General features: G+C 28.9%; 7 protein-coding genes across 11 annotated transcripts; 5 read left to right on the top strand and 2 right to left on the bottom strand.

Annotated features, from left to right (window-relative positions):
• Positions 1-1,897: 1,897 nt before the first annotated feature.
• On the bottom strand, positions 1,898-5,387 carry LOC106785932 (transmembrane protein 192). Of its 4 annotated transcripts, none has more exons than XM_014746783.1 (4): positions 5,302-5,387; positions 3,597-3,731; positions 3,118-3,514; positions 1,898-3,027 (listed from the first exon to the last, which is right to left on the bottom strand). In XM_014746783.1, exons 2-4 carry the CDS (start codon positions 3,699-3,701, stop codon positions 2,783-2,785), a joined length of 747 nt encoding a protein of 248 aa, XP_014602269.1. In that variant the 5' UTR covers positions 3,702-3,731; positions 5,302-5,387; the 3' UTR covers positions 1,898-2,782. The 4 variants fall into 4 exon arrangements, with proteins under 4 accessions (XP_014602269.1, XP_014602266.1, XP_014602265.1 ...); XM_014746780.1 differs by lacking the exon at positions 5,302-5,387 and adding an exon at positions 4,152-4,180; XM_014746779.1 differs by lacking the exon at positions 5,302-5,387 and adding an exon at positions 4,042-4,144.
• On the top strand, positions 4,699-7,550 carry LOC106785907. Its single transcript, XM_014746732.1, has 2 exons — positions 4,699-5,842; positions 7,495-7,550. The coding sequence occupies exons 1-2, from the start codon at positions 5,119-5,121 to the stop codon at positions 7,548-7,550; spliced, it is 780 nt and encodes a 259-aa protein (XP_014602218.1). The 5' UTR covers positions 4,699-5,118.
• A 425-nt stretch (positions 7,551-7,975) lies between these two features.
• Positions 7,976-10,216, top strand: LOC106785931. Of its 2 annotated transcripts, none has more exons than XM_014746778.1 (3): positions 7,976-8,162; positions 8,839-9,190; positions 9,582-10,216. In XM_014746778.1, the coding sequence occupies exons 2-3, from the start codon at positions 8,854-8,856 to the stop codon at positions 9,821-9,823; spliced, it is 579 nt and encodes a 192-aa protein (XP_014602264.1). In that variant the 5' UTR covers positions 7,976-8,162; positions 8,839-8,853; the 3' UTR covers positions 9,824-10,216. The 2 variants fall into 2 exon arrangements, with proteins under 2 accessions (XP_014602264.1, XP_014602263.1); XM_014746777.1 differs by lacking the exon at positions 7,976-8,162 and adding an exon at positions 8,265-8,751.
• Positions 10,217-10,286: 70 nt separating this feature from the next.
• On the bottom strand, positions 10,287-13,257 carry LOC106785928 (digestive organ expansion factor homolog). The gene has a single exon (XM_014746775.1). It carries the CDS (start codon positions 12,792-12,794, stop codon positions 10,497-10,499), a length of 2,298 nt encoding a protein of 765 aa, XP_014602261.1. The 5' UTR covers positions 12,795-13,257; the 3' UTR covers positions 10,287-10,496.
• Positions 13,258-13,673: 416 nt separating this feature from the next.
• On the top strand, positions 13,674-15,264 carry LOC106785929 (ataxin-7-like protein 3). The gene is made up of 3 exons (XM_014746776.1): positions 13,674-13,763; positions 13,904-14,128; positions 14,296-15,264. The coding sequence occupies exons 2-3, from the start codon at positions 13,912-13,914 to the stop codon at positions 15,066-15,068; spliced, it is 990 nt and encodes a 329-aa protein (XP_014602262.1). The 5' UTR covers positions 13,674-13,763; positions 13,904-13,911; the 3' UTR covers positions 15,069-15,264.
• A 632-nt stretch (positions 15,265-15,896) lies between these two features.
• On the top strand, positions 15,897-18,832 carry LOC106785906 (armadillo repeat-containing protein 4). The gene is made up of 10 exons (XM_014746731.1): positions 15,897-15,949; positions 16,059-16,362; positions 16,437-16,640; positions 16,732-16,818; positions 16,885-17,133; positions 17,196-17,627; positions 17,713-18,117; positions 18,202-18,423; positions 18,504-18,619; positions 18,704-18,832. The coding sequence occupies exons 1-10, from the start codon at positions 15,897-15,899 to the stop codon at positions 18,735-18,737; spliced, it is 2,106 nt and encodes a 701-aa protein (XP_014602217.1). The 3' UTR covers positions 18,738-18,832.
• A 239-nt stretch (positions 18,833-19,071) lies between these two features.
• On the top strand, positions 19,072-21,623 carry LOC106785961 (rRNA 2'-O-methyltransferase fibrillarin). The gene is made up of 5 exons (XM_014746847.1): positions 19,072-19,114; positions 19,700-20,115; positions 20,203-20,376; positions 20,835-21,080; positions 21,178-21,623. Exons 1-5 carry the CDS (start codon positions 19,102-19,104, stop codon positions 21,346-21,348), a joined length of 1,020 nt encoding a protein of 339 aa, XP_014602333.1. The 5' UTR covers positions 19,072-19,101; the 3' UTR covers positions 21,349-21,623.
• The last annotated feature ends 2,987 nt before the right edge of the window (positions 21,624-24,610 follow it).

Here is a 24,610-nt window from a genome sequence, read left to right as displayed (position 1 = left end):
CCTGATTATCTGTATACGTATATATGTATGTAAGTATATATATATATATTATACAGTACATGTATACGTGTCAAGTCTATTATCTTCAGCTACAACATATATAGGTATTAATAAAAGTGTTTACGCGTTAGAAAACCTCAAGTCTAATAAAAAAAGAAAAGAAAGAAACCAATAAAAGTACAGAAATCAGACTACTTGCATCAAAGTAAAAGCAACGAGATATAATTGCATGAAAAAAATTGTAATTAATATGTGTGAGAGATACAACATATTAAATAATTATTTATTATTGCCCTACGATTATGTTACTGACATTATAAATATTAATTGCAAGGTTGTAAGATTTAATGAAAAATTGTATTCTCTTATCAATTTGGTCAAGGAAGCTTCTGTTCTTTTTCTTTTCTATATAAGTAGATGAGAATACGTTTGATAATCTATGAAGATATCTATCGAAAAAAGAAAAATAGTAAAGAATAAGTAAAATTGTTTAATAAAATTATAAAATTCATTACAGAAACATGAACACCTGGAATTTAAGAAAGTGACATTGTAAGGCAATAATCTTGTGAAGATTTTCGGAGACTAGAGAATAAACTAAATAACAAGCATAAAAATAATTAAACTACTGTGTTATATATCTCTATATATATACATAGTAATTTAATATTGTCATTTTCTTAATAATATAATAATTAAAAGAAAACAAATATATGTATATATAAATACACACACATACCACCAATTTTCTAATGAAACTGTCATATTTTTAAGAAGTATATGAAAAATGTAAGATCTCTTCTTTCGTTGATAATATTAAAATAAACCGGAAAACAAAATAAACGCTACAAATATACTCATAATTTAAAACCTTCTTTTTCTTTTTTTTTCTTTCTTTTCGTAATTATAACGAGACAAGACGATTACTAAAATGAAAGTAAAGCGTTAAACGTATTCATGTAAATTCATAACAAAGTAAAACAAATTCAGATTAATTATTTTTTCAGGGTTAATCATTCTTAGTAATTATTAATGATATTCTATATATATATATGCAATATATATATGCAGTGTCACTAAAAATCGTGCATCGTTATACTTACTAGATTAACATTAAAAGAAATGCATTTTAGTTTAAACAATCACATAAGTGTTATTAGAGTATTATAGTATTAGATATACCTTAAATGATTTTTGATTAATCGAAGGAAATGTGTATTGTTGTCTAAAAGTACGGACTATAACAACTACATTCTATCCTCTTCGAAATCCACCGTTAGACTGGCATGGTGTCCTCTATGAAAGTTCTTTTATTGAATGTTGTTTATATGACTTTTCGAAGGTTGTATATGAATGTATAACGAAAATAATATTCAGAAAGTCGTATAAACAACATTGAATAAAAGAACTTTCTTAGAGGACAATGAGCCAGACTAACGGTGGATTTCAAAGAGGACGGTGCATTGAACTTATACTCTGTGCTTCTAGACTGCTATATAGATTTCCTTCGATTAATTAACAAATATTTAAGGTATCAAATATTTTACTGACATAAATATTCCTTATGTTCTTTGCTCCATTCTTCCAAACTATCTTCTGGAAGATAATAAGCTTTGATATAAGATTCTATGTAATCGTTATGCAACATTGGTTTTAAAGTAGACAATTATTCAAACTTTAATTTCAATTGCGTGAAATCCAATTACATGAATTCTCTTCCTCTATTTGAACACTGTTTTGCACAGAAGAAACCTTAGTCGTCTAGTCTTACAATTAGAATATGTAATTATTAAATGTTAGACATATGTGTTAAGATATAAATATTGTATTATTAAATTTATAAAAGAGATACTTTTTCTATTCCTTTAGCTCAATTCAAAACACAATTTAAAATATGTTTTATGTAAAGTCAATATTGTGTATTTTGTATATTTCAAAATATACTTATATTTTATTCGTTTAAACAATGCATACATCATTTTCTATCACAGTATTTCAGTATAATTATTTTATACTTATTATTAGAGAGTTATTCGTAATAATAAATTCACGCAAAACATTAGAAACAAAATTACTCAAATTTTTAACTTTCTAATTTCCTTAAAAAGCATAATATATAAAAAATCATTTGAATCTTCCATGTTACTTAAAGTCAGCTCATACATCTATATATATATGTATATATTTTAAAAAGTTTGTTAATGAATGCATTAATAATTTACGCAAGAATCTCTCCTAATGAAATTATGAATGATAATGGCTAAATTAGAAAACAATAAACTTGTTATTTAATAATTCTAGATGTATCTGTATAAAATATTGCTGCCGATGAGAATATATATCCAGATACACATTAAACGTATCATTAACCTCTTGCACTATGATTTAATGCGTGGAGCTATCTGCTACATTTGATGTTATATTTTTAATGCTCCTTATATTTGGCCTATAAGATTCGCTACGAGTAAGACCCGTGTTTTTTATATTTAGGCTATGAAGCATATCATGAGTCTCACACATTATTATAGTACAAGGGTCAATAAAACCTTTGCAAGATAGTAATGCAAAGAATAAAAGCAAGATTATAATTATTCTTTTAAAGTATAAATCTAACTAAACGTAGATAAATAAAAAAAAAGCAGAAATATATGTTAATATTAAATATTTTTGATATTCAAATTTTAAATGAGTATGTGCGTTTCAATTTAAATAGTTACAAGCTACGTTATAAATTTTCAATTAAATTATTTTCATTTGGATTTTAATATCAATTATCAATCATCTAAACTTCTCGTGTTCTTTGGCGAGATGCTAATATCATTATTCTATGACTCAGTTTAACATTATGATCTCGTAAATATCTTATCAAGTCAGCTTGTTTTTCAAGTAACTCTTCTAAATTCGAACCTCTATGATGATATCCAATTTCACCACTGCTCGCATAAGAATCTTGGGTAAAAGACGACAACCATTCCTCTCTTTTAACATCAGGTAAAGGGCGTAACCTATTAAATCTCATAACTCTTTCTGTGAAGAAAAAGAAACATAGAAAATGATAAGAGACACGAAAAAACCTATAGATACAACTTTAACCAATAAAATATAAAATATACTTACTAATATAATTCACATAAACTGGAACAATTACCATAAGCTCGAAGGTAGATAAGAGTAAAATATAATTAATAGGTGTCAACCATTCGGATGCCCTGCAATATTCTTCATAATTCATTTTATGCGTATGATGCAAAACTACAGCCAACAACAAATAACATGTATTCCATAGAGATGCTATGAAAAGGGGTGTTCTTATATGTTGATAAGTTGATTGATAAAAATCAAGATATCCCCAAATTCTTAAAGTATGATGTTTAGCTTTTACAATATAATCTGCCACCATAACTATCAACCAGTAGAAACAATGAAGATACAAATATATGAAATAAGTATCGCATTTGTTTTCTTCTTCCGGCCATAACGATATGAAAATAATACCAATTATTTCTAATGCTACCTAAAAGATTCAAAAAATAGTAATAATTAATGCGTCTCAAACATATTTTCAATGCAATCATATATTTCAAAAGAATACTTGCCCCATAAAGAAGTGGAATCGAAACAATGGGGATGGTGTTTAACTTTTGAAAGTTGTCTTCTTCTTGGGAAGTTAAAACAGGTTGAAGATATTCTTCGTCGTCCATATTTCTAAATACATCAAAGCAAGCCCCAGACTAGATATAGACACAACAAATACAAAGATATTATTAACTTAGTTTTAACAACGTCATTCAAGAATAAGGTTATGTTTACGAATTTCTCTCTAAAAAATTATTCGATCAAATATAATAAAATGATACGATAAACGATAAAATAAAAATACAAAAAATATTAACACATAACACATACAAAGGTTAGAACTGCATTAAACGAACTATTTCATTGACTGATAGAAATTTTTTTCAAATTTTTCACGATTAAATCACTAACTGTCCATTCGCGTATTAATACTTTCCATACAGAAGGAAAACCAATGATTCATACTTAGAAAATGTTTTTTATTTCAGCACATGTCACGTTTAGATGTGTTTACGCATCTATGAGAGAGATATCGTTGCATATCCTATCTTAACGGTGCAAAGTTTATTACTTACATACAAAGAGAGAAGACGATCGCTATTGAACACGTGACGTAGATCAAAATGGCGGATAAGCAAACGTGTATCGACCATTTAAATATGTTTACACGTACAATTATTAGGAAAATAAATATTTACATAAGCAAGGTGTACATATATATATAAATCTAATTTAATACAAATTTCAAAATTTATATATATAAGAATGTATATATAAATAACTATATTTGTTTATAAATATGTAAATAAATGCGTAGGTGAATTAAAAAGTTTTGAGCCTAACATAGAAACACTTTTTTTTCGATAAAACACTTTTATATTAAAAAAGAAATAAAAGTTTCTTTTTTATTGAGGCTCAATACTTTTTAACCCATCCGTGTATATATTACGTAAAAATACTGTATGCAATCACTCAGCGATAGGTTTAACATAAATATACACAGGAAACAGTAAAGTTCGATAATTTGGGATACAAACAAATGTTTCGTCTAATTTTAATCTAATTTTAATCTGACTTTAATCTAACCAATTAAATGCATCCCTATAATATAGGTATAACATTCTACCACTATTATCAATAGATGAATTATGAAATTAAACGGATATATGTGGCCGTGTGTCACAAAAGAAAGAGAAAAAGAGAAAGAGGGAGAAAGAAAAATAGAGAACGCGTGCGCAACCCTCTAACACGTGCCGAAGGAATGAGCTTTACTATGATTATTTTTCAAGAGGTTGCAGTAGCACACGCGCTTTCACATCCAAAAGGTGATATCGGTTGTTCTTTCTCGTTATTTTGTCTCTTATTTGTATCTTAAAAATGTAAAGATTAAATTCTAAGGAAGAGTACGGAAGAAGTTTTGCAAAAGGAAAAAATTCATTATAAAATTTGATATATAAAAAAAGAAGTACAGTTGGATATCATGGTGACCAGAGAGTCAACAGATCGTAGCATTGGAAAGATCTAATTAAAATAAGAATAAAAATGAGTAAGGACGGTAGCAGTGGAGAATCAGGCGCCCAAGATTCCGGTGATAATGCGGGGGATGTAAAAGATGTTAATGCAAGCATTTACGAAAACAAAGGACCAAAAAAAATAGTGCGTATTATAACGGTACTGGCATACATGTTCTCAGTAAGTTTTGTTGCGATCGTATTAAGCGCTTACTACGTATTCCTTTGGGAACCACCTAATCCACGACTCATGCACAGTCCAGCTATTCGTTTACAAGCTGATCCTCGATTAGATTTCCTTAGAATCGAATCACCACCTGAACAATATTTGAATACAATCTCAGAACATTTATCGTCGAAGAAAAATAATTCTAACGAAATAATTCAAGAACACGTGGAAGAAAGTACCCTCAGTAACAATGATCTTGAAGAATTTATAACTACCTTGAAAACTACCCTGGCAGAAGAACTGATTAATGAAAAAAATAACGACAACGATTCTTCTTCTTCTTCTATACAAGAATATCTCGTCAAACATAATCGAAATAATGCAGATGACAATTTAAAGGAAAATAAAAAAATCAATTCACTATGGAAAAATCTTCGTCAAATTTATAATTTAAAACAGACTATAGTACTCGATCGAGAAGGAGAAAGAAAGGACGAAATGAATGAAACAATTTTCATGAATAAAATTATGTATAACAACTTGATAGAAGAGATTGAACGAAAAAATGAAGAAGAAGAAAATAAAGAAAAAAGTAAGTCATTGAATAAACAAATTTTCGATGGACTTTTTATTTATTTATTTTTATCGAAAAACGATTAGTTAGATTTGTTAAATATTATTCACATAAATCATATAAAGAGAACGTATAATGCTTGACTTATTTTGATCGTTATATTATACTTATCTCGTAGGATAGAATGGAAGTTGTTTTTAACACGGTATAGTCTTATAAGACAGTTACCGAAACGTGAAAAGCTTTGAAAGAGAATTTCGAGAAAATTTATAGAACACTTCGTAGTCGCATAAACAGGTTTCTCGTATGATTTTGTTTATTATACAAGTCAGTAGTTGCGTCAGCTTTGCAACGATCCAAAAATTTTCTCCTTTTAGATCCTATTTCACATGTGTGAATATTTCATCTATCCCATAAAAGATACAAAATAAAAACAAAGTAACAACGACGAGAATTACGATGAAAATTATCGTTTTGATAAATGTATACATAAACATTCTGATTTTTTGTTTGAAATGAATTAAATGGATATTTGGATCGATTAGGATTATTAGAATATTTTTACGTTTAATTTATATACAAGAAAATGGAAAATTTTAGATTTTACTTGAGAATTAAATAATTATTAATAGATTTAATTTAAAATGATTAAAAAATAACGTTGATGTATAATCAATGATACGCTATATTAACTTTGACCATATTTTTATATTTATATTAATTTAATCCTCTATAAGAAAATAAAATTAAATAATATCAAATCTTTAACACAATTTACATTAGTATAATTAAATTATCTTTACAATAACTATAACTTAAACTTAGCGAAAATTAACTTTTGGGAATTAAAAAAAATGCAGATACATAAGTATATGACTTAAAAGTTATATAACATTATAGAGGATTAAAATATCTACGCAATATATATATATAAATACTTTAGTTTACTCTAAAAGCAATCAAAAATATGTCTTAATTAAGTAACGTCTTTTACAACTGGTTAAATATGACTATCCATTTAAGTATTTCGTTACGAAACGATCCAAGAAATCTATAAAAAAAAATGTATAAGAACATTAAAGAAAAACAGGAAAGAGGATGGGAATGAAGTCGGGGGGAGGCAAGGGGGTTAGAATAGGAGAAGATTAAAGCCTTAGAAATAAGGGTGTTCGTGATATAGATGAACGAACGTACCAAGATCATCCGTATTGTGAACGTAATAAGTGTAACAGGGTCAAACAGTTATGGCTTCTTCCAGTATTTTTTTTCTCCGATATCAGGGTTACATAAAATAATAAGAAATTCGAATTAAAAAATGATCTATTTTCTTTACAATTATACCAACCAAATCTAATAAATCGATTAAATTGGATTCAATTAATCCAAGCAATGTTGTCCATCCAATAATCGTTCAAATAATATTTAACGAATAAAATATGGTTTGATCGAACGACACATGTTTGTCAAAGTAGCGAACGGTAGATATATTCATTCTGACGCACATTTCGACAAAAACAAAGGTGTGTCGTCATAATCCTTCGAGACACATCTCGAAAAGAATATTTTCTTTTTATCGATCTTCAAAATTAAACAAAAAATCTCGCAAGTTTTTACGAAAAATAATTTTTTTTTCATTTTGCCTAATATTTATTAATTTTTACCAGAGTCAGAGATTGTCGAGATTAAAGGACATTTGCTAAATCAAATTCACGTTATTTAATCTAAATTTAAAAAGGATTTACCTATGTGAAACGAATGATCTTAAAAAAACAAGAGAACAAATCGCGTGAAATGGTAAAGACACGAAAACAAAATTGATTTTTTCTAATAAATTATATCGAAAAAAATTTGACGAGAATAAACAAAAATATAAAATGAAATTTCATTTGTGAATACTCACTTGAGTATGAAGTACGAGTGATCGATCGATTATTATCTATCGACGTTTGCCAACAACGTTCAAAAATAAAGATACACAAGAAAAGAAGAGGAAGGAAGTTTAAAAAATCTTTCGATAAAATAAAACAACTGTTGAAAGTGGAAAAAAAAAGAAATAAACTCAAAGCTACGCATAAAATACGTGCGCGCACGCGTAAGCTTCTTTCTCTCTTTCGTTTTTATTTTCAAGCTAGCTTATGGACGAGTTTGCGCATTGGGGGTGCTTACACACGCATATATCTATTTTCTCGAGGTGGGTGTGCTTTCAGTAATAAAAACTGCTAAGCAATATAACGTCGATCTAATTGTAAGTAAAATACAAGAATCGGAGGAAAGAGGAATATCTAAACAGTAGAAAAACAAGACAAAAATTAATAAAAATAAGAAGGAAAAGGTGCTGTGCTTTTAGTGTGCCACGAGACTAACACACACGCACATTCACACGCATACATACGCATATATATATATATATATATATATATATATATATACACAAAAATGCATTTCTCTCTCTTGTTATTTAGTATTTTTTATTTTATTCTTACTACTGAGCAATTCGTATCTAAATAACAACCTTATAGATATAACGTATTTAGATTCAATAGAGGAAATTACGACGAGGAAAAGGGTTTCTCCCTAGGTTAAAATGCACGTGGACATCTGTCATATTGATTCATGCATGATCATTTAATGTTTACGAAAGTATATCGAATAGTATAAAACGAAAGGGGGTGATACAATCGCACGCGTCTAATCTTAATGAACAAAGAAAATTAATTAATGTGTTACAATGTGTGTGTATGTGTGATGATTGTTGCGTGCGTTTAATTAGAATATTTTATAATTAGACATCAGTAGGGAAATTAATTAACAAAAAGAAAAAAATAAGACACATGAAACTTTAATGAAAACCTAAAATTGACATAATTGTACACACTTTTTTTTAAAGAACGAATTAATTTGTTCGAATGGCGGATCGAATTGTGAGCAATTTCGTGAAAAAATAAAATAAAATAAAATAAAAGGAAGAGAAAAAAATTATTTTTATACTGAAATATATACATTCTCAGGAATCCAAATTAAAGATGCAGCTTCCAAGAAAAATGAGCGCTCAAAATGTAATGGCAAGTATCACTCGTACTTTGGGTACTCGTGAAAAAGTTCAAGCAAATGAGATACGTTTCGCTGGCGAGGAAAGAAAGGACAAATTATATGAACCTAAGCACAAGAAAAAATTAATACGCGTACTTACCGTAATAGCCTACATTATATTTGTCAGTATGGCCGCTATTATTCTATCGTTGTATTATACTTTTCTTTGGGACCCCAAGGGACCCATTCGAACGACGAGGACGAAGGATCAGATGTTCAAATCTGATTGTAAAACTTCGGACTCTCTAACGATTCCATCTACTCTTAATGGTAATATTTCTATACTTTAAATATTAGCAGATTTATAAATTAAACAAAATTTGCAACATACACTGGTTAACAAAATTTAATTGTTTTAGAAAACATAGAAATCACGCAAGTCTAAAATTTAAGTATTTTGTAATATGCATTGTAATATTATTTACAATTAAATCTTTAGATGTATCTACATTTTATTTTGTATGTTATGGAAATTAAATAAGTAAAAAAAAGACTTGTTTTAAGTTAAGAACTATTTGTAACTATTAACAATTATTATTTTTGTGTATATTATACACCTACTTAATTTCTGTATCCCTTAATATTTTTGTAAATACTTTTTGGCACTACTGTTATTTTATTAATCCATTAATATATCTTTTTATTTATTTGATATTTGCAGAAACTCAGATCGAGAAAACAACTACTGCTAAGTCAATCACAACGAATGAGACTATGGATGAAACATCAGAAATGCCTACTACTCTACGGGAAAAAAGTCTTTTACAAATATTAACTGAAACTACAAAAACCAAAGAAATATTCCCTAATGTATCTTCCTCCTCAGTTGCATCTAAAGAATCTCGAATGATCGATGTTATTACAACCACCAAGTCTTATAAAGAGGATAAAAGTCGAAATTAAGTTTAGATTCACCGTCTTTTTTTTTATTTTCCTTTTATAAGAACAGAGTCGAAATTTAAATTATTGTACAATATCCAATGATGTAAAGGCCTACGTTCTTAAATTTTATTAATATGTAAATACTTAAAATCGATGTATGCAAAAAATATTCTTCTATTTTCTAATAACTATTATTATTACTATTATTACTATTGTTATTCTTACTATTATATCCGTATCATCAGGGGTATTATTATTATTATTATTTAGGTGCGAGTCAATCAACTCTATTCGTTTATAGGATTCAAACTATTGACAACTATTTCGAGTACCCGTTTGATTGAATAAAATGACAGATTTGTATTGTATGTATTATATAAATTTAAAAATTAAATAATTACATATAAATCGTTACTATACTGCAGAGAAATTTTCAATAAATTTAAATTCTACATATAGCTATAAGGTAATATTTATACCATAATAATAATAATTTATATATAATAATAATAAATTATTGTATCATATATGTTTTAACAATCTTGTGTGCATATTTATATATGTATGTTTTATGTTTCAAAACATATTTATATATTTAAGCGCAAGTATTAACATGCAACACATGTAAAAAAATATATTTATTTTTTTCTAATAAACAGTAATATTTAAATCGAATTGACCAATCATAAAAAAATTATGTAGTTGTAATAATTGTATGTACTTTTTTTTCTGACGTAATCATTTGGTTTGCTCTTTCTGTACCGACTATAGCAGACAGTTTATAAGAATCGTATTTACTGTATATACTAGTTACACTCATGTTATTTTTAGAACCTGCTTTAGGATTTTGATAACTTTCTTGCATAAAATTACAAATTTCATTATAGAAATGTGGAATTGTCGGTAGTGAATAAAATATAATATGTCGTATACCTTTTATACGTATTCGATTATAAAAGTGAAAACGCTCTGAATATAATAAAAAATGTGCATCGCTATGGAAGAACATATCCCTTGCTCGTGCCACTTTAGCTTCACGGGAATAATCACTAATTTGTACAAAATTAATCTCTTCTTTCTTGAGATAATTTCTAAGCTTCACAAAATCATAATAATCAACTACGTAAATCAATGTGTGATTCATTATACTGTCCTTGAATCGCGGTAATATTTCCTTTTTGAAGACTTCTAGTCTATCAACTAATGACTGAGGATAACTTAACGAATCAAATTTCTGGAACGTTTGAATTACTCGAAGAACTACTTGATTAACAGAACCAGAATGTACAGTATTTTGTACTTTAACTTTTCCCGCATAATTACAACAATTTTTGTTAAAGATGTTCACAATCTGTGGAAGTAGAACATTAGAAAATATTAATGTTTGTCGATAATATTGGGACCAACCATTGATGCTCCAACTTCTTACACGCGAAAAATCAATCCCAGAACTTTTTTTTGGCTGTAAGTGGACATGATTTAAAATGTGCAACATATGATCCCAATTTTGCATTAGAAATAACTCTGTTTGATCCGCGATCAATAATTCTATAGATGCTAGAAAATCATAATCTCTTTCTGCTTCTCCTTCTACACCAATAAGCATTCTCAGACCTAATATCGAAGAAATAATTATATCCGACGAATAAAATTCCGTGTAAAGTTTTAAAGTTTTTTTCGTGATCGATATCCCTATCTTGAAATCATCATTTATGTTTCCTTCAAATATTTTAGCATAATCCTCTGGTTTTGGATTTTTCTTGGGCATAACCAATTCATTGCCACTGAAATCTTTCATAAATCTATTTTTGTTTATCACCAAACCACCTGTATCTTCTCCAATTAATATTGCAATTAATAATTTCACAATTTGTAAACACGAATGTTTAAAAGGTAAAATTATGAGGACTTTTGGTCTAAACAATCCTTGATCTCTATATTCATCAGGAATATCTGCAGTAGCTAAATTGTTCAATTTGGCTAATTTAGCGTTATGATGCAATATCTTAGTTCTAGTTTTTAATAGATGATTAATTGTATGCAAACAATATACGAATCTAATTTCTTCAGCATTAGAAAATGTTCTTTCCGGATAATATAAGTCTTGATAATTGTTTATTATTGAAAACAATTCTTTTTGGAGTGGAGTTAATGGACTTGTCATTGATTCCATAGAACTTAAATTAGTAGAGTTAGCCTTCTCAAGATTAGGCTGAATTTGTGGCTTTACGAATAAATCATTCCAATCTACTGTATCGATTAAAGTAGGAACTTTACCGTGTTGCGCATATTGTTTTGTTTCCAAAACAGAAACTGTAGCAATATTATCAGAGTTATTTGCATCTTTCGAGTTTGGTATTTCACATATAATATTTCCAAGTTTTGGCCATTTGAATCTCGTTACCTCTGAAATTTGCAGCTCGCATGAAAGGACTTTCAAAAGATTTGTATGCAAATCATAATTAAAATGTACAGAATAAGGATCTTTCAAACAACCAATGTCCTCTTTGGCGGTCTCAATATCCTCTTCTGTATTTTCCAAATTTTCATCTTCATCTGTTTGATTAGTCATTTTCTCTTTGTTCTCTTCCTTTGTTAATGAATCTTTATTCTCATTATTCTGAAAACTTTCATCATCACTCTGTAAACTTTCATCATTACTGCTAGAACTTAACTCAGATAGTTCGCTTTCAGAATCAGATTTACTATTCACATTTTTTAATACTTTCCTATTTGGTAATTTTTCTACTAATTTATCAACATAATCTACTTCATCCTCAGAATTATCAATAGCTTCATGTTGATTTTGTTGTGCATCTTCTTCCTCCAATAACCTCCGACGATTTTCAATTTGTTCATTTTTCAATTCTCGCTCTTTAACATATGATGCTTCTCGATAATTAAACTTCGTTTTCTTATGTTTTCGTTGTTTCTCATATCGTTTATCATATACTCCTTTTCTACCATGAAAAGATCTTTTTTTACCTGACATAATTTACATTTAATTTACAATTCAAAATTTCTAACCATCAATACTACAGTATCTTTTCTCTATGGAGTAGAAACAGTCACTTAAAATACACGTGGACCTCATGTGCTACAGGCAGCTACTAACCTAGCTTTCCTTTTCCGCGTTCTTATTCATTGTTACATTATCCATTGTCGAAACAACATCACGTGACTTTCACTACGCCAGCCCTTTTTTAGTGATCACTTCCGGTATACACTACAATCAATCTTAAACTGCATCTACGATTGGTATTCCTGGTATCGCAAGAGAGAAACGGTAATCGAGAAACTATTTTAAACGACAGGTACAACAGGATTAAACAACTATCAATTAAGACTATCTTAGGTCATGATTACGAATTTAGAGAGGTCTTAAGATTTTATTCAAGACTGTCTGTTGAATGTACAATTTTATAGGGAATATTATTCCTTAGTAGATAACGCGGCAATTGTCACCACGTAAAACAATCAACACACACTATTGAAAACGCGTCTAGTAACTTTAGCCCTAGATGCAACACCGCAACTGTAACTGCAACACTGTAACTTAAGAAGTTCTTCTGTTAGTACAGTTTAGTATCAGTCGCATAAAAGAAAGTACGTAGTAAGGGGAGTTACAAAAGTGGATCTTATCAAAGATCTCGTGGCGCATCTCTTTCCCTCAGAATATTTTCATTATATATGTTGTGTTCACTTCATAACCTTAAAAGTATAACTAAACGTTTAACTTGCCTTGATAACAGTAAACTATATATATAGATAAGAATAGTTATTAAAAAAATTGATACATAGAAATGTAATATATGTAACTTATATTAATTTATATAATAATAATAATAATTAGTTATATTGTTTAACTAATTTCCTTATTGTCAATTACAATAAGTCATATTTTATATTTATATCCGTCCATTTTAAATTTGGATTATTAGATAAAAATCTAAAATAAGAGGTACGTATAACAAGTATTTTTTTGATATGATAGAGCTTAAAATGCACGGATATTTTTATGGGTTAGAATTATCATTCATCGGATATAACATGGAAGAGAAGTTTGCAGTCTCATTACTTGATTTTTTTCAAATGTTACAGTCTGTAAGATGTCTGTTACTGAAAAAAGAATTGATGAATTAAATACACAATTTTTGGAATTTATGAACAAACCCGAAAACGTGGAAAACGCTACTAAAGAAATGTACGAGGATCTTTTAGACGACGTTTTAATGGGTTTTGTTTTTGATGTACACAGAACCACAAAAACAGGAAGTTCTGATGTTGAAGAAGGTATTCCTGATGATGAGTCTTATGCTATTGTAGGTGAGTTCAAATCGTCAATATTTTCATTTTAACTAATTAAATGTTTGTAATAGAAATTATATAAATTGTTTATTTACATGATAATATATAATGGATTAAACAATAATTAAAATTATTAAAAAGGATATAAATTAATAAGAATAATTAAACAAATTATCTTATTCCAGATTCGCCAGGATTAGATGTATTTGGTCAACATCCGGTGAAAAAATCTCAAGAATGTAATTGCCCAAATTGTGATAGGGGTGTAGCTGCTTGTAGATTTGCAACACATTTAGAAAAGTGTATGGGTATGGGTCGTAACAGTTCACGTATTGCTTCAAGGAGAATAGCTAATAATTCTAAAGATCTTAGTACATTTAGTGGAGTAATAAGTGACGATGATGACGATGTGGATTGGAGTTTAAATAATGATAAACGTAAGAGAAGGAAAGATCGTAATGGAATAAAGAGGACGAAAACACAGAAGAACAATCAAAGAAATGGGGATAATCTTAACGAGCATATCCATAGTAGCAATGAAAATTCACCTTCAAATTATGAGAATATGTCCTTGGAAGATAAGAGAGCACTCTTAACGCAAATATGTGGTGTTGTATCTGAGCACACAAAAAAACTTTGCACGAGATCTATGCGTTGTCCTCAACATACAGAAGATCAGAGGAAAGAAATGCGAGCGAATTTAGAATCTGAAAAAAGTGCGCAAACTGGTCAAGATAATCTTCACGTAGATGTGGATACTTTTGAAGATAACGATGGACAAAATTTAAGAGATGCCCTAGCACGGTGGGACAGAGAAGGATCCAGTCATTCTAGTCCTGCTGACTCTGCTTCTACCACTTCTACGTCTTCCTTAAGTAGAAAAAGAGAAACTAAATCTAAAGGGAAAGGCAAAGGTTCTAAACGAGATCGTGGTTCTCCTATTTCGCAAGGAGATTGAGATAGTGTATTTAATTTATTTTTTAGTGACATGAACATTTTGATGAGAACAAAAATATTATGTAATAATGTTCCTACGCATTGTGCAAAGTTTCAAAGACCTAAAAAGATTGTTGTGAAAAAATAATGTAAAACTGGAAATTTCTTTAACTCAATGACCATTTGATATTTATGAAATAAATTAAATTATTTCATCTCTTTTCCTCTTTCTCTTTTTCTCTTTTATTTTATCTTTCTTTTTCTTGTTTACCTTTCTCTGTTCTTTAATTTTGTATTAATTATAATTTTTTTTGTAATTAATTTATTAATTTTATTAAAAATTACAATTCCGTAGAATAATCTTAGAAAGTTTAACAAATGCTTTTTTTATTTTTAACTAATAATATATATATACATATTATTTAATTTTGTAATCTGTATCAGACATTTATTAGTTAATCAAGGTACTCTATTTTTATTTTGATATTGTGAAGAATTATTCACTAATCAGCTAGACATTACCGAATATTCTTTAAAAAAACATTGAACAAATCTTTACCACCATATCATAAAAATTGATAAATAAATGAATTTTAAACAAAAATAAAAAATTGAACTTTTATTCTCAACTTTTGTTTACACACCTATCGCCGTTTTCCGTTAATGTCATAATAATAATATTGTCGAACGATTGTTTGATCAATAATTTGTATATGTTTATCACTAATAATGCGTCAGGCTCTTGAAGTTCTCTTGGAATAACATCGTTGCTTTTCAATATGACAGTCACGAATTTGTATTGTATTTTAATTATCTAATTTGTTAAAATAAAAAATTGCGATATAACAAAATGCCACCTAAAAAGAAAAAGGAATTAGACGTAGTAGATCCATCTCTAACCGAGTAATATTTTTAATAATTTGCATGTTTTCTTTCTTTGATGCTTATAATAGAATACATTTTTTTAATATAAATTAATTTTAATAAATATTATTTTCTGAAATTATGGCAGATTTGAACTCAATGTATCAGAGATAACAGAAATCGATCAACCAAAACCATTATTATCGATTGTCACCGGAGAACCCTTCGGTCCAAGAGTTCATTATGTCAGGGAAAAAGAGGAGGATGAAAGTTCAGACGATGAACCAGAATCTGAAGGAGACGACGACATGAGATTTTTGAAAGATGACGTGTCCGATGTTTCCTCCGAATTTTGGATAATGCAAAAGTTAATCAAATATATGAAAGCTGGAAATCAAACTGCTACCACAATATCTTTATGTTTACTTAAAGATTATGATCTTACAAGCAGAGTTAGTTTTTCTTCTTATTATTAACATTGTTAGATGCATTTTGCACATACTAGTATTATCTTTTATACATCCAGGTAATTCAAAAGGCTATAGAAAAAATGGGAGGATTGGAAATTTTAGTTAATCTTTTGGAAACTAATGATATCAAATGTCAAAATGGATCTTTGTCTGTATTAATTTTAATAGTAACTTCAAGTGAGATGCGTCGTGCTCTTATTGATTATGGTATTGTGACATCACTCATTCATTTACTTAAACATCCTGTTAGAGACATTCAAGTTAGTTTTATCTACTTTTTTAGGAATTATTTTTTAAAGTTATTTATATATATTAATTTTAATTTATCAGCAATTTATTTTTCTTTATCAGATACTAGCTGCTGAAATTATGGCTGTTATCGCACAAGTAAGAAAAGCTAGAAAACAAATTAGGATTCGTGGTGGCATACCTCTATTAGTAAGAAATTTAATTTATTATATAATTCATTCTTAACTATGCAATTTTAACGTGCATATTTAATAGCTGGACATTATGGATATACCGGATAATATTCTACACCGTTCTTTTGATGAATTAAATAATGTTCAAAAAGAGTTAATCGCTGTTGCTATTGGTGGTGCTAAAGTATTAAACTCTATAGCGGTGAGCCCAAAAATAAAAGTAGAACTTCAAAAGCATGGAGTTGTTCTACTCATGGCACGTTTTCTAAAGAGCCGTCACACTGATTTAATAATTCCTATCATGGGAACAGTACAGCAATGTGCAGATCTGGTAACATTAATTAATATCGTAATTACAAATCTTTTCATTTGTTAATAATCTTAAAATATTAGACAGTGTGCAGATTGGCCTTTGAACAAATGGGTATTATTGCTAATATTGTATACCATTTGAAAGATGAAAATATGAAATTGAAAGAAAATTGTGCCTTAGCTATATTCAAATGCGCAATAAATAAAACAACTAGTAATATGGTTAGAGAGGCTGGTGGTTTGGATCCTTTATGTAAACTGATACAATCTCAGGATGTTTGCGCTAATAAACGTTTATTAGCTGCAGTAACGGGTGCTATTTGGAAATGTGCTGTAAGTCCAGAAAATGTAACAAGATTTAATCAGAACAATTTAATAGCATTTCTAGTTCCTCTTCTTCAAGAAAATGAAGATGAAGATGTTTTATCTAATGTAGTCGGAGCATTAGCTGAATGTTGTAAGGATCCCATAAATAGAGGAATCTTAAGAACTCACGACGGATTACCTAAGTTAGTGAGTATTATCTTTAACATGTTTAACATTGCAATTATGGAATTATAGAATAACTTGGAAATTAAAATTGTATAATTTTGAATAGATCAAATTGCTGTGTTCTACTTATGAACCGTTATTAGAAAATATACCATTGGTATTAAAAGAATGTGCAGAAAATGAACAATGCATGGATATTATTAATGATCCTGGACATAAATTAGACGGTGTTAGATTATTATGGTCTCTATTAAAACATCCAAGCGACGTTATCAAAACAAATGCTTGTCTTGCCTTAGTTCCGTGCATCAAATATGCTAAAGATTCTCCTGAAATGGTGCGAGCTTTTGTAGGTGGACTGGAGCTTACAGTCAGTCTTTTGAATAGTACCAATCCTAAAGTACTAAGCGCTGTTTGCGCCACAATAGCTAAAATTGCATTAGATCCTGAAAATCTTGGTATTTTAACTGATCATGGAGTGGTGCCTAAATTGGCTAATCTTGCTAAGACAGTTAATGATAATTTAACAATAAGACTTGGAAATTATAATTATTAATATTTACATATTTTTAATATTTTCTTTTTTCTTTTTAAGGAAAATGAAGATCTTAGAGCTAATCTAACTTTAGCTATCGCTTATTGCTGTGAATGGGGTGAAAATAGTTCTGAGTTTGGTAAACTAAATGCAGTTGCTCCTCTTGTCGGTTATATGAATAGTAAAAACAAAACTGTTCTTAAAGGAGTCTGTATAGCAATGTATCATTTAAGTAAGGACCCTATGAACTGTGTAACCATGCATAGTTGTGGTATTATAAAGGTATATCTCATACAAGATTTCAAATTTGTAAATAAACTCCATCAATTTAAGTAAACACATACAACGTTTATATTTCGTAGCACGTGTTACGATTGGTCGGTTCGGAGGATCCAGAAGTACAAATAGCTGCTGCTAGTACGATTCGACATATTAGAAAACTTGCATTAACAGCTGAAAAATTACACTTCAAAGAAATGTAAATTTCCATAAATTATTTGTACTAACATTTTTTTATGTTCTTTGAGGATAATTTTTTAATATTATTTGATTTAATTTTTAGAAACTTACTTCAAGACACAGACTACCAATCATAAAGTCGAATGAAGTTAAAGCATAATACAATACGTATAATTAAAAAGCAACTTATAGAAATTAAATTAAATTTAATATATTCTGTCTATTTTGTAATTCTAATAACCCCAAATATATTTTAAAAAATAATCTCATACTGAATAAAATAAAAGAATGATTCTAATTTGATTTACATATTATTACTAGGGATATTTGATATTTCGATAATTATTGCTATAGTATCGATAATCGAACTACAACAGTCTTCCTCCAAGTTCCGGAATTTCGCTTTCGGCATTTGGATGCAGCTTTTGAGTGGCACGTGTGCTGGAATTACAATCGAATTTTTAAGTTTAATAATAAGTATTAATAAAAACAGAAACTCACATGGGTAAACCGGGTATGTAACTGTTTGTATTGAGATTATACTGTTTTACCTATTTTTTTCTAAATCTAGTCTATTAAAACAAATATTTTGAACATTGCAGTTGATAACCTCAAATCTAAGAGTGTTGTTTTCCCACTTGCATTCGTGTTGTTTGAATTAATATATTTACTACAGTCGGATGCATTTTCAAATAAAAAATGAAATAACTATAAACGATACATAATCAATTTTTATTTTATGTTGGAGAAAGTTTATTTTAATATTTCATTATTTTAATTTTTAATTTATGTTTAGAAGAAAATATAAATGTTATTAAAATGGATGTGGCTAAGCTGTGCACATAATTTTTAGTATTTTAATATTCGATATTTTATACAGATTTATTTAAAATAAGTAGCATTAGGTTTCATTATCGAAACAATCATTGCATGCTCATGGTGGAATATTCCCGGCACGCGACCGTAATGGTAAAACAGCTCTGGCGGGAATATGATTTTATAACTCATGATCATATGGAAAAATTAAAATATATTAATTTTTCTAAATAGAGAATCTTAATGAAAGATTATGATCTAACAATATTTTGTATAATTCTAGGATTCTCACCAGGAGGTGGATTTAGAGGTAGAGGAGGAGGAGGAGGAGGAGGAGGAGGAGGAGGAGGAGGTGGTGGTGGTGGTGGTGGTGGTGGTGGCGGTGGCCGCGGTGGTGGTCGAGGTGGTGGAAGAGGCGGTGGTTTTGGTGGAAGAGGAGGAGGTGGTGGCTTTGGTGGAAGAGGAGGAGGAGGTGGCCGTGGTGGAGGTAGGGGAGGCGGAAGAGGTGGAGGTACTCCACGTGGACGTGGTGGAAGAGGTGGTCGTGGTGGAGGAGGTTTCAAGGGAGGCAAAACTGTTCTTATAGAACCCCATCGTCATGAAGGAGTTTTTATTGCCAAAGGAAAAGAGGATGCCTTGGTTACTTTAAATTTGGTACCTGGTTCAGAAGTTTATGGTGAAAAGAGAATTAGTGTAGAGGTAACTATTTAACAACAGTATTTGACAATATAATTAATTATGATAATTAAAAGTATATTTAAAAATTTATTTTATAATGAATTGCAGGGAGAAAATGGATCAAAAATTGAATACAGAGTTTGGAATCCCTTCAGATCTAAATTGGCTGCCGCTATTGTCGGAGGTGTTGATCAAATTCATATGCCACCTGGGAGCAAAGTTTTATATTTAGGCGCAGCGTCGGGTACTACCGTTTCACACGTTGCAGATGTTGTTGGTCCAGTAAGAACTTTTTCTTTTATGTTTAAATATCATTTAACCCTTTGCACTATGATTTAATCCTTTTAATAAGCTGTGTACCATATTTAGTGCTATATTTTATGCTTCTTATATTTAACCCGTAAGATTCGCCACAAGTAGGACTCGTGTTTCTCATTTTTAAATTAAAGTGTATTAAGGGTGTCGCACGTTGTTATAGTGCAAGGATTTGATAATAGTTTAATATTATATTAATGAATTATCGATATATATGCATACATTAGAGCCAAATTGACTTGGTAATCGTCGATTTGGTGTCGAAGTTATGCTAAAATAATTACATACATATTTTTTTGTTAAAGTAAAGTACATATTTCTTTACTTTGGAAAAGGTATGCATACAAAGTTAATATTTGTATGTATATACTTTCTCTTCTTATTAGATCGATTATATGAATCATTTTGATTATTTTTATATTCAGGAAGGACTAGTATATGCTGTAGAGTTTTCACACAGATCTGGAAGAGATCTCATAAATGTTGCCAAAAAAAGGACCAACATCATTCCTATAATAGAAGATGCTAGGCATCCTCACAAATACAGAATGCTTATGGGTATGGTTGATACGATATTTGCAGATGTAGCACAACCAGATCAAGCGAGAATAGTTGCATTAAATGCTCAGTATTTTCTCAAAAACGGAGGCCACTTCGTAATTTCTATAAAGGTTTGTTTTCTTCGTAATTTCTATAAAGAATTATTATATGTATTGTTTTATTCGATATAACGTGTCTAAATTGTTTTTTTTTTTAATATGATTTTAGGCAAGTTGCATAGATTCAACTGCACAACCAGAAGCGGTCTTTGCAGGAGAAGTGAAGAAACTTATAGCTGATAAATTAAAACCACAGGAACAAATTACCTTAGAACCTTATGAGAGGGATCATGCAGTTGTAGTTGGTGTATTTAGGCCTCCTCCCAAAAACTCCGTTTGAATTTATGTATAAATACAGTGTATACAATAATTAAATTTATCATTTTATATCTCATCAAAATTAAGAAATGAATCGGAGAAGTGCAAAATAATACAAAACAAATTTTTCAACGTTATTTGTTGATATAAGATAAAGTTCGTTGCTCATTGTCAACGATCTTTACTAAGCATATTCATTAATAAGAATTTCTACCATTATTTTGCTTAGAAATCTTAATATCGTGTTATAGTATAATGTATTATAATATATAAATAAGTAAAATTGTTCACATTCGTCATAAAAAAATAATTTTTTATACAACAAAATACAATCTTTTAGCAATGGTGTACAGTAAAGTCAGTTAAATTTAAGATTATTATGTAAATTATCTAAGATAACAACATACATATTTTACATCTGTGACGATAATTTTGATTTATACTTTCTTAAGAAACTTATTAAAATAAAGATTTTACTGATATATTTTTTGCTTCAAGAGTAAAAGTATCTCTGTTACTTCTATTCTTACATCTTCCTTCCTTATCGAAAATAATTAAAATTATCTATATAACTAGTATATAGGAAAAGGATTCATATGGGAAACAAAAAAACATGAAACAAATGCTAACTTCTTTAAGCAGTTAATATAATAATTTTGTTTATAACCTTATAATGTAAAATATTCTGGGTAAATTGTCGTATAAATTAACAAGTTTTGTAAATCATTTTCATATACATTGATTCTTCTAGAATAAAAAAATAAAATTAAAATTAAAATGCCGTTAAGATTCTGTAAAAGTAGTAAGTAATACTTCTGGAAATATTTAATACATATATTGATATATGTATATGTTAGATTGAATCTAATATAATTTATTTAATAACATAGCCATGCATTCGATTAGTGATGATGGTAAAATATCAAATGAATTATCTATCAATTCAAAGTTAATAACAAGATTTAATTGTAAATCTAATCAGATTAAAATTATCAAACGAGAACGTCTTTCTGGTGGAGCTGATGTTAATGATATTGAAGAAAATGTAGACAATGTAAAAAATGTAGCAGAATCTACTGATACAGCTCCCATAGAATCAACCATTGAATCAAGTACAAAGATTCCTGAAGAATCTTCTAAGGAATTTCGTAAGGAATCTACTTTGATCGATAAACAAATTTACCCTTCGAGTAGTTTATGCTGCATTTGTACAACACATTTAACAAGGTGATCAAATTACTGTTGTTACTTTATTAACTATAAATAAGAATACAGAAATAATAATTATATTAATTACAGCGATATTAAAATAAATGAAATAATTGAATACGCTCATCAAAATCTTCAAGATGCTGGTAAAGAATTAGCAACTTTGAAAGAGAACTTTGAACATGGTTTAAAGGTTGAATCCTGTATGCATAAAGAAATCGGACATAAATAGATCTATAAATGAAATATTTTTTATTGTAAAGCGTATTAATTAAGATTTTTTCTATTTTCTTTTTCTTTTTACTTATATAACAAAAGCTGGCAATCGTCGACGTCCTAGGAAGAATTCAACATTGGAGTACCACGGTACAAAATAAGTTAGATGTTTGCAAAGAAGATATTGAACGTTTAAGAAAAGAACTATTATCGCAGATCTGTGTTATTAACGATAAGGAGAATAAAATAAGGGAACTTAATAAACAGATTGCAGATCTTACAGATGAAGTCGATCGACTTAAGCAACAAATTGCTGCATGCATGAATGAAAAAACAAATTATGAAAAAATGTTGACAGAAGTTAGTTATTTTTTTATATAATATGGATATGTAATTATCAAAATATTGATGTTCTGCACATAATCAAACTTATTAATTTATAATCGAACAGAAACGATCTGAGTTAGAAAGAATAAAGACAGCAGAACTTGAACTACCATCACTTGTCACCGAAGCACCAAAACCTACTAATCCAATTAAGGAAGATTTAAAAATTTCAATAGAAAAACCAATTGAACAATTGGAGAGATCAGAAAAATCTGAGAAATCAGAAAAATCTGAGAGACCAGAAAAAATTGAAAGACCAGAAAAAATTGAGAGATCAGAAAAAATTGAGAGATCAGGAAAAATTGAGAGATCAGAAAAAATTGAAGAAACGAAAGAAATGAAAAGAAGATGTTCCGTACAAAATCGTGAGAAGGATAAGGAAAGAAAAAGACGTGAAATGGAGGTATACGTAAATTTAAAATCATATTTTTGCAAATTTGTAGTCGGAATAATTGATATGTAATAAAATACAATCTCCAGTTACTTATTAGATATGTCATATTTATCATATACAGTTGGAATCTGAGATAGGACGTCTTAGAAAAGAAAATGAAAAATTAATGAAGGAAAGGATCGATTACGAGAATGCTATCCAGCGAGCATTGTTACGTGGGGTATCATCTCTCAATGTAGAAGCTTTAAGAGTTTTACGTTGTCCTCCAATCCCATGTTGTAGCCCTTGTGCTCCTTGTCCAATGTCATTTATACCTACTACGTATGACTTTTATTATTTTACTTATAATTTTATTTTCACTTTTATTTATTTGATCAGTATATATGAACATTTTGTTCATATAATATTTTCTTACAAATACTGACCCAATAAATAGCAGCTTGTTACTTCTATCAAATTATTCCTCTATCATTTTATATTTTTTTTGTTTCGTGAGTCTAGTGAAGACTCTATTCCATGTCCTGCAAAGATGAAAAACTCCTATTCAGCACGTACAGCAAGCAAAGAATGTAGTAACAATTATGGAAATGGAAAAAACATGAAATGCGAAAACACGATCAAACTACCTTGTGCTAGTCCCTGTTGTTCTGCAGGAAAAAATCAAAAAGGTTCCAACAATAGTATGTTCTTTCTATTGCATCAAGGCGATGCCGAAAATGTGTATAAATTAAATGAAAGATCATCGCTACGTCCGTGCGGTTCACCGATTATGAAGAAAATCGAAATACCTTCTTGTTTATAATTTACAAAACCGTATTAATAATTTATGTATGCCTATATCACCTTATCGTGTTCTTATTATACAATAATCCAAGGGGATTGAGATGGATAATATAATCATACAACAGATTTAAAATATAAATATAATTTTATATTATATAATATATATATACATGTATGTATATATATATATATCATCAGAAAAATATTAAACGTTTCTGTATTATATATTTTTTTTATCTTATCTTTTTTTCCATAAATAATCGTTAATATATGTCCCTTTTCAATCCAACATGAA

The sequence above is a fragment of the Polistes canadensis genome, unplaced genomic scaffold (genome assembly GCF_001313835.1).
Source record: "Polistes canadensis isolate GaletaPanama2010 unplaced genomic scaffold, ASM131383v1 scaffold_59, whole genome shotgun sequence".
Taxonomy (NCBI): Eukaryota; Metazoa; Arthropoda; class Insecta; order Hymenoptera; family Vespidae; genus Polistes; species Polistes canadensis.
This window is presented reverse-complemented; position numbering and strand designations above follow the sequence as displayed.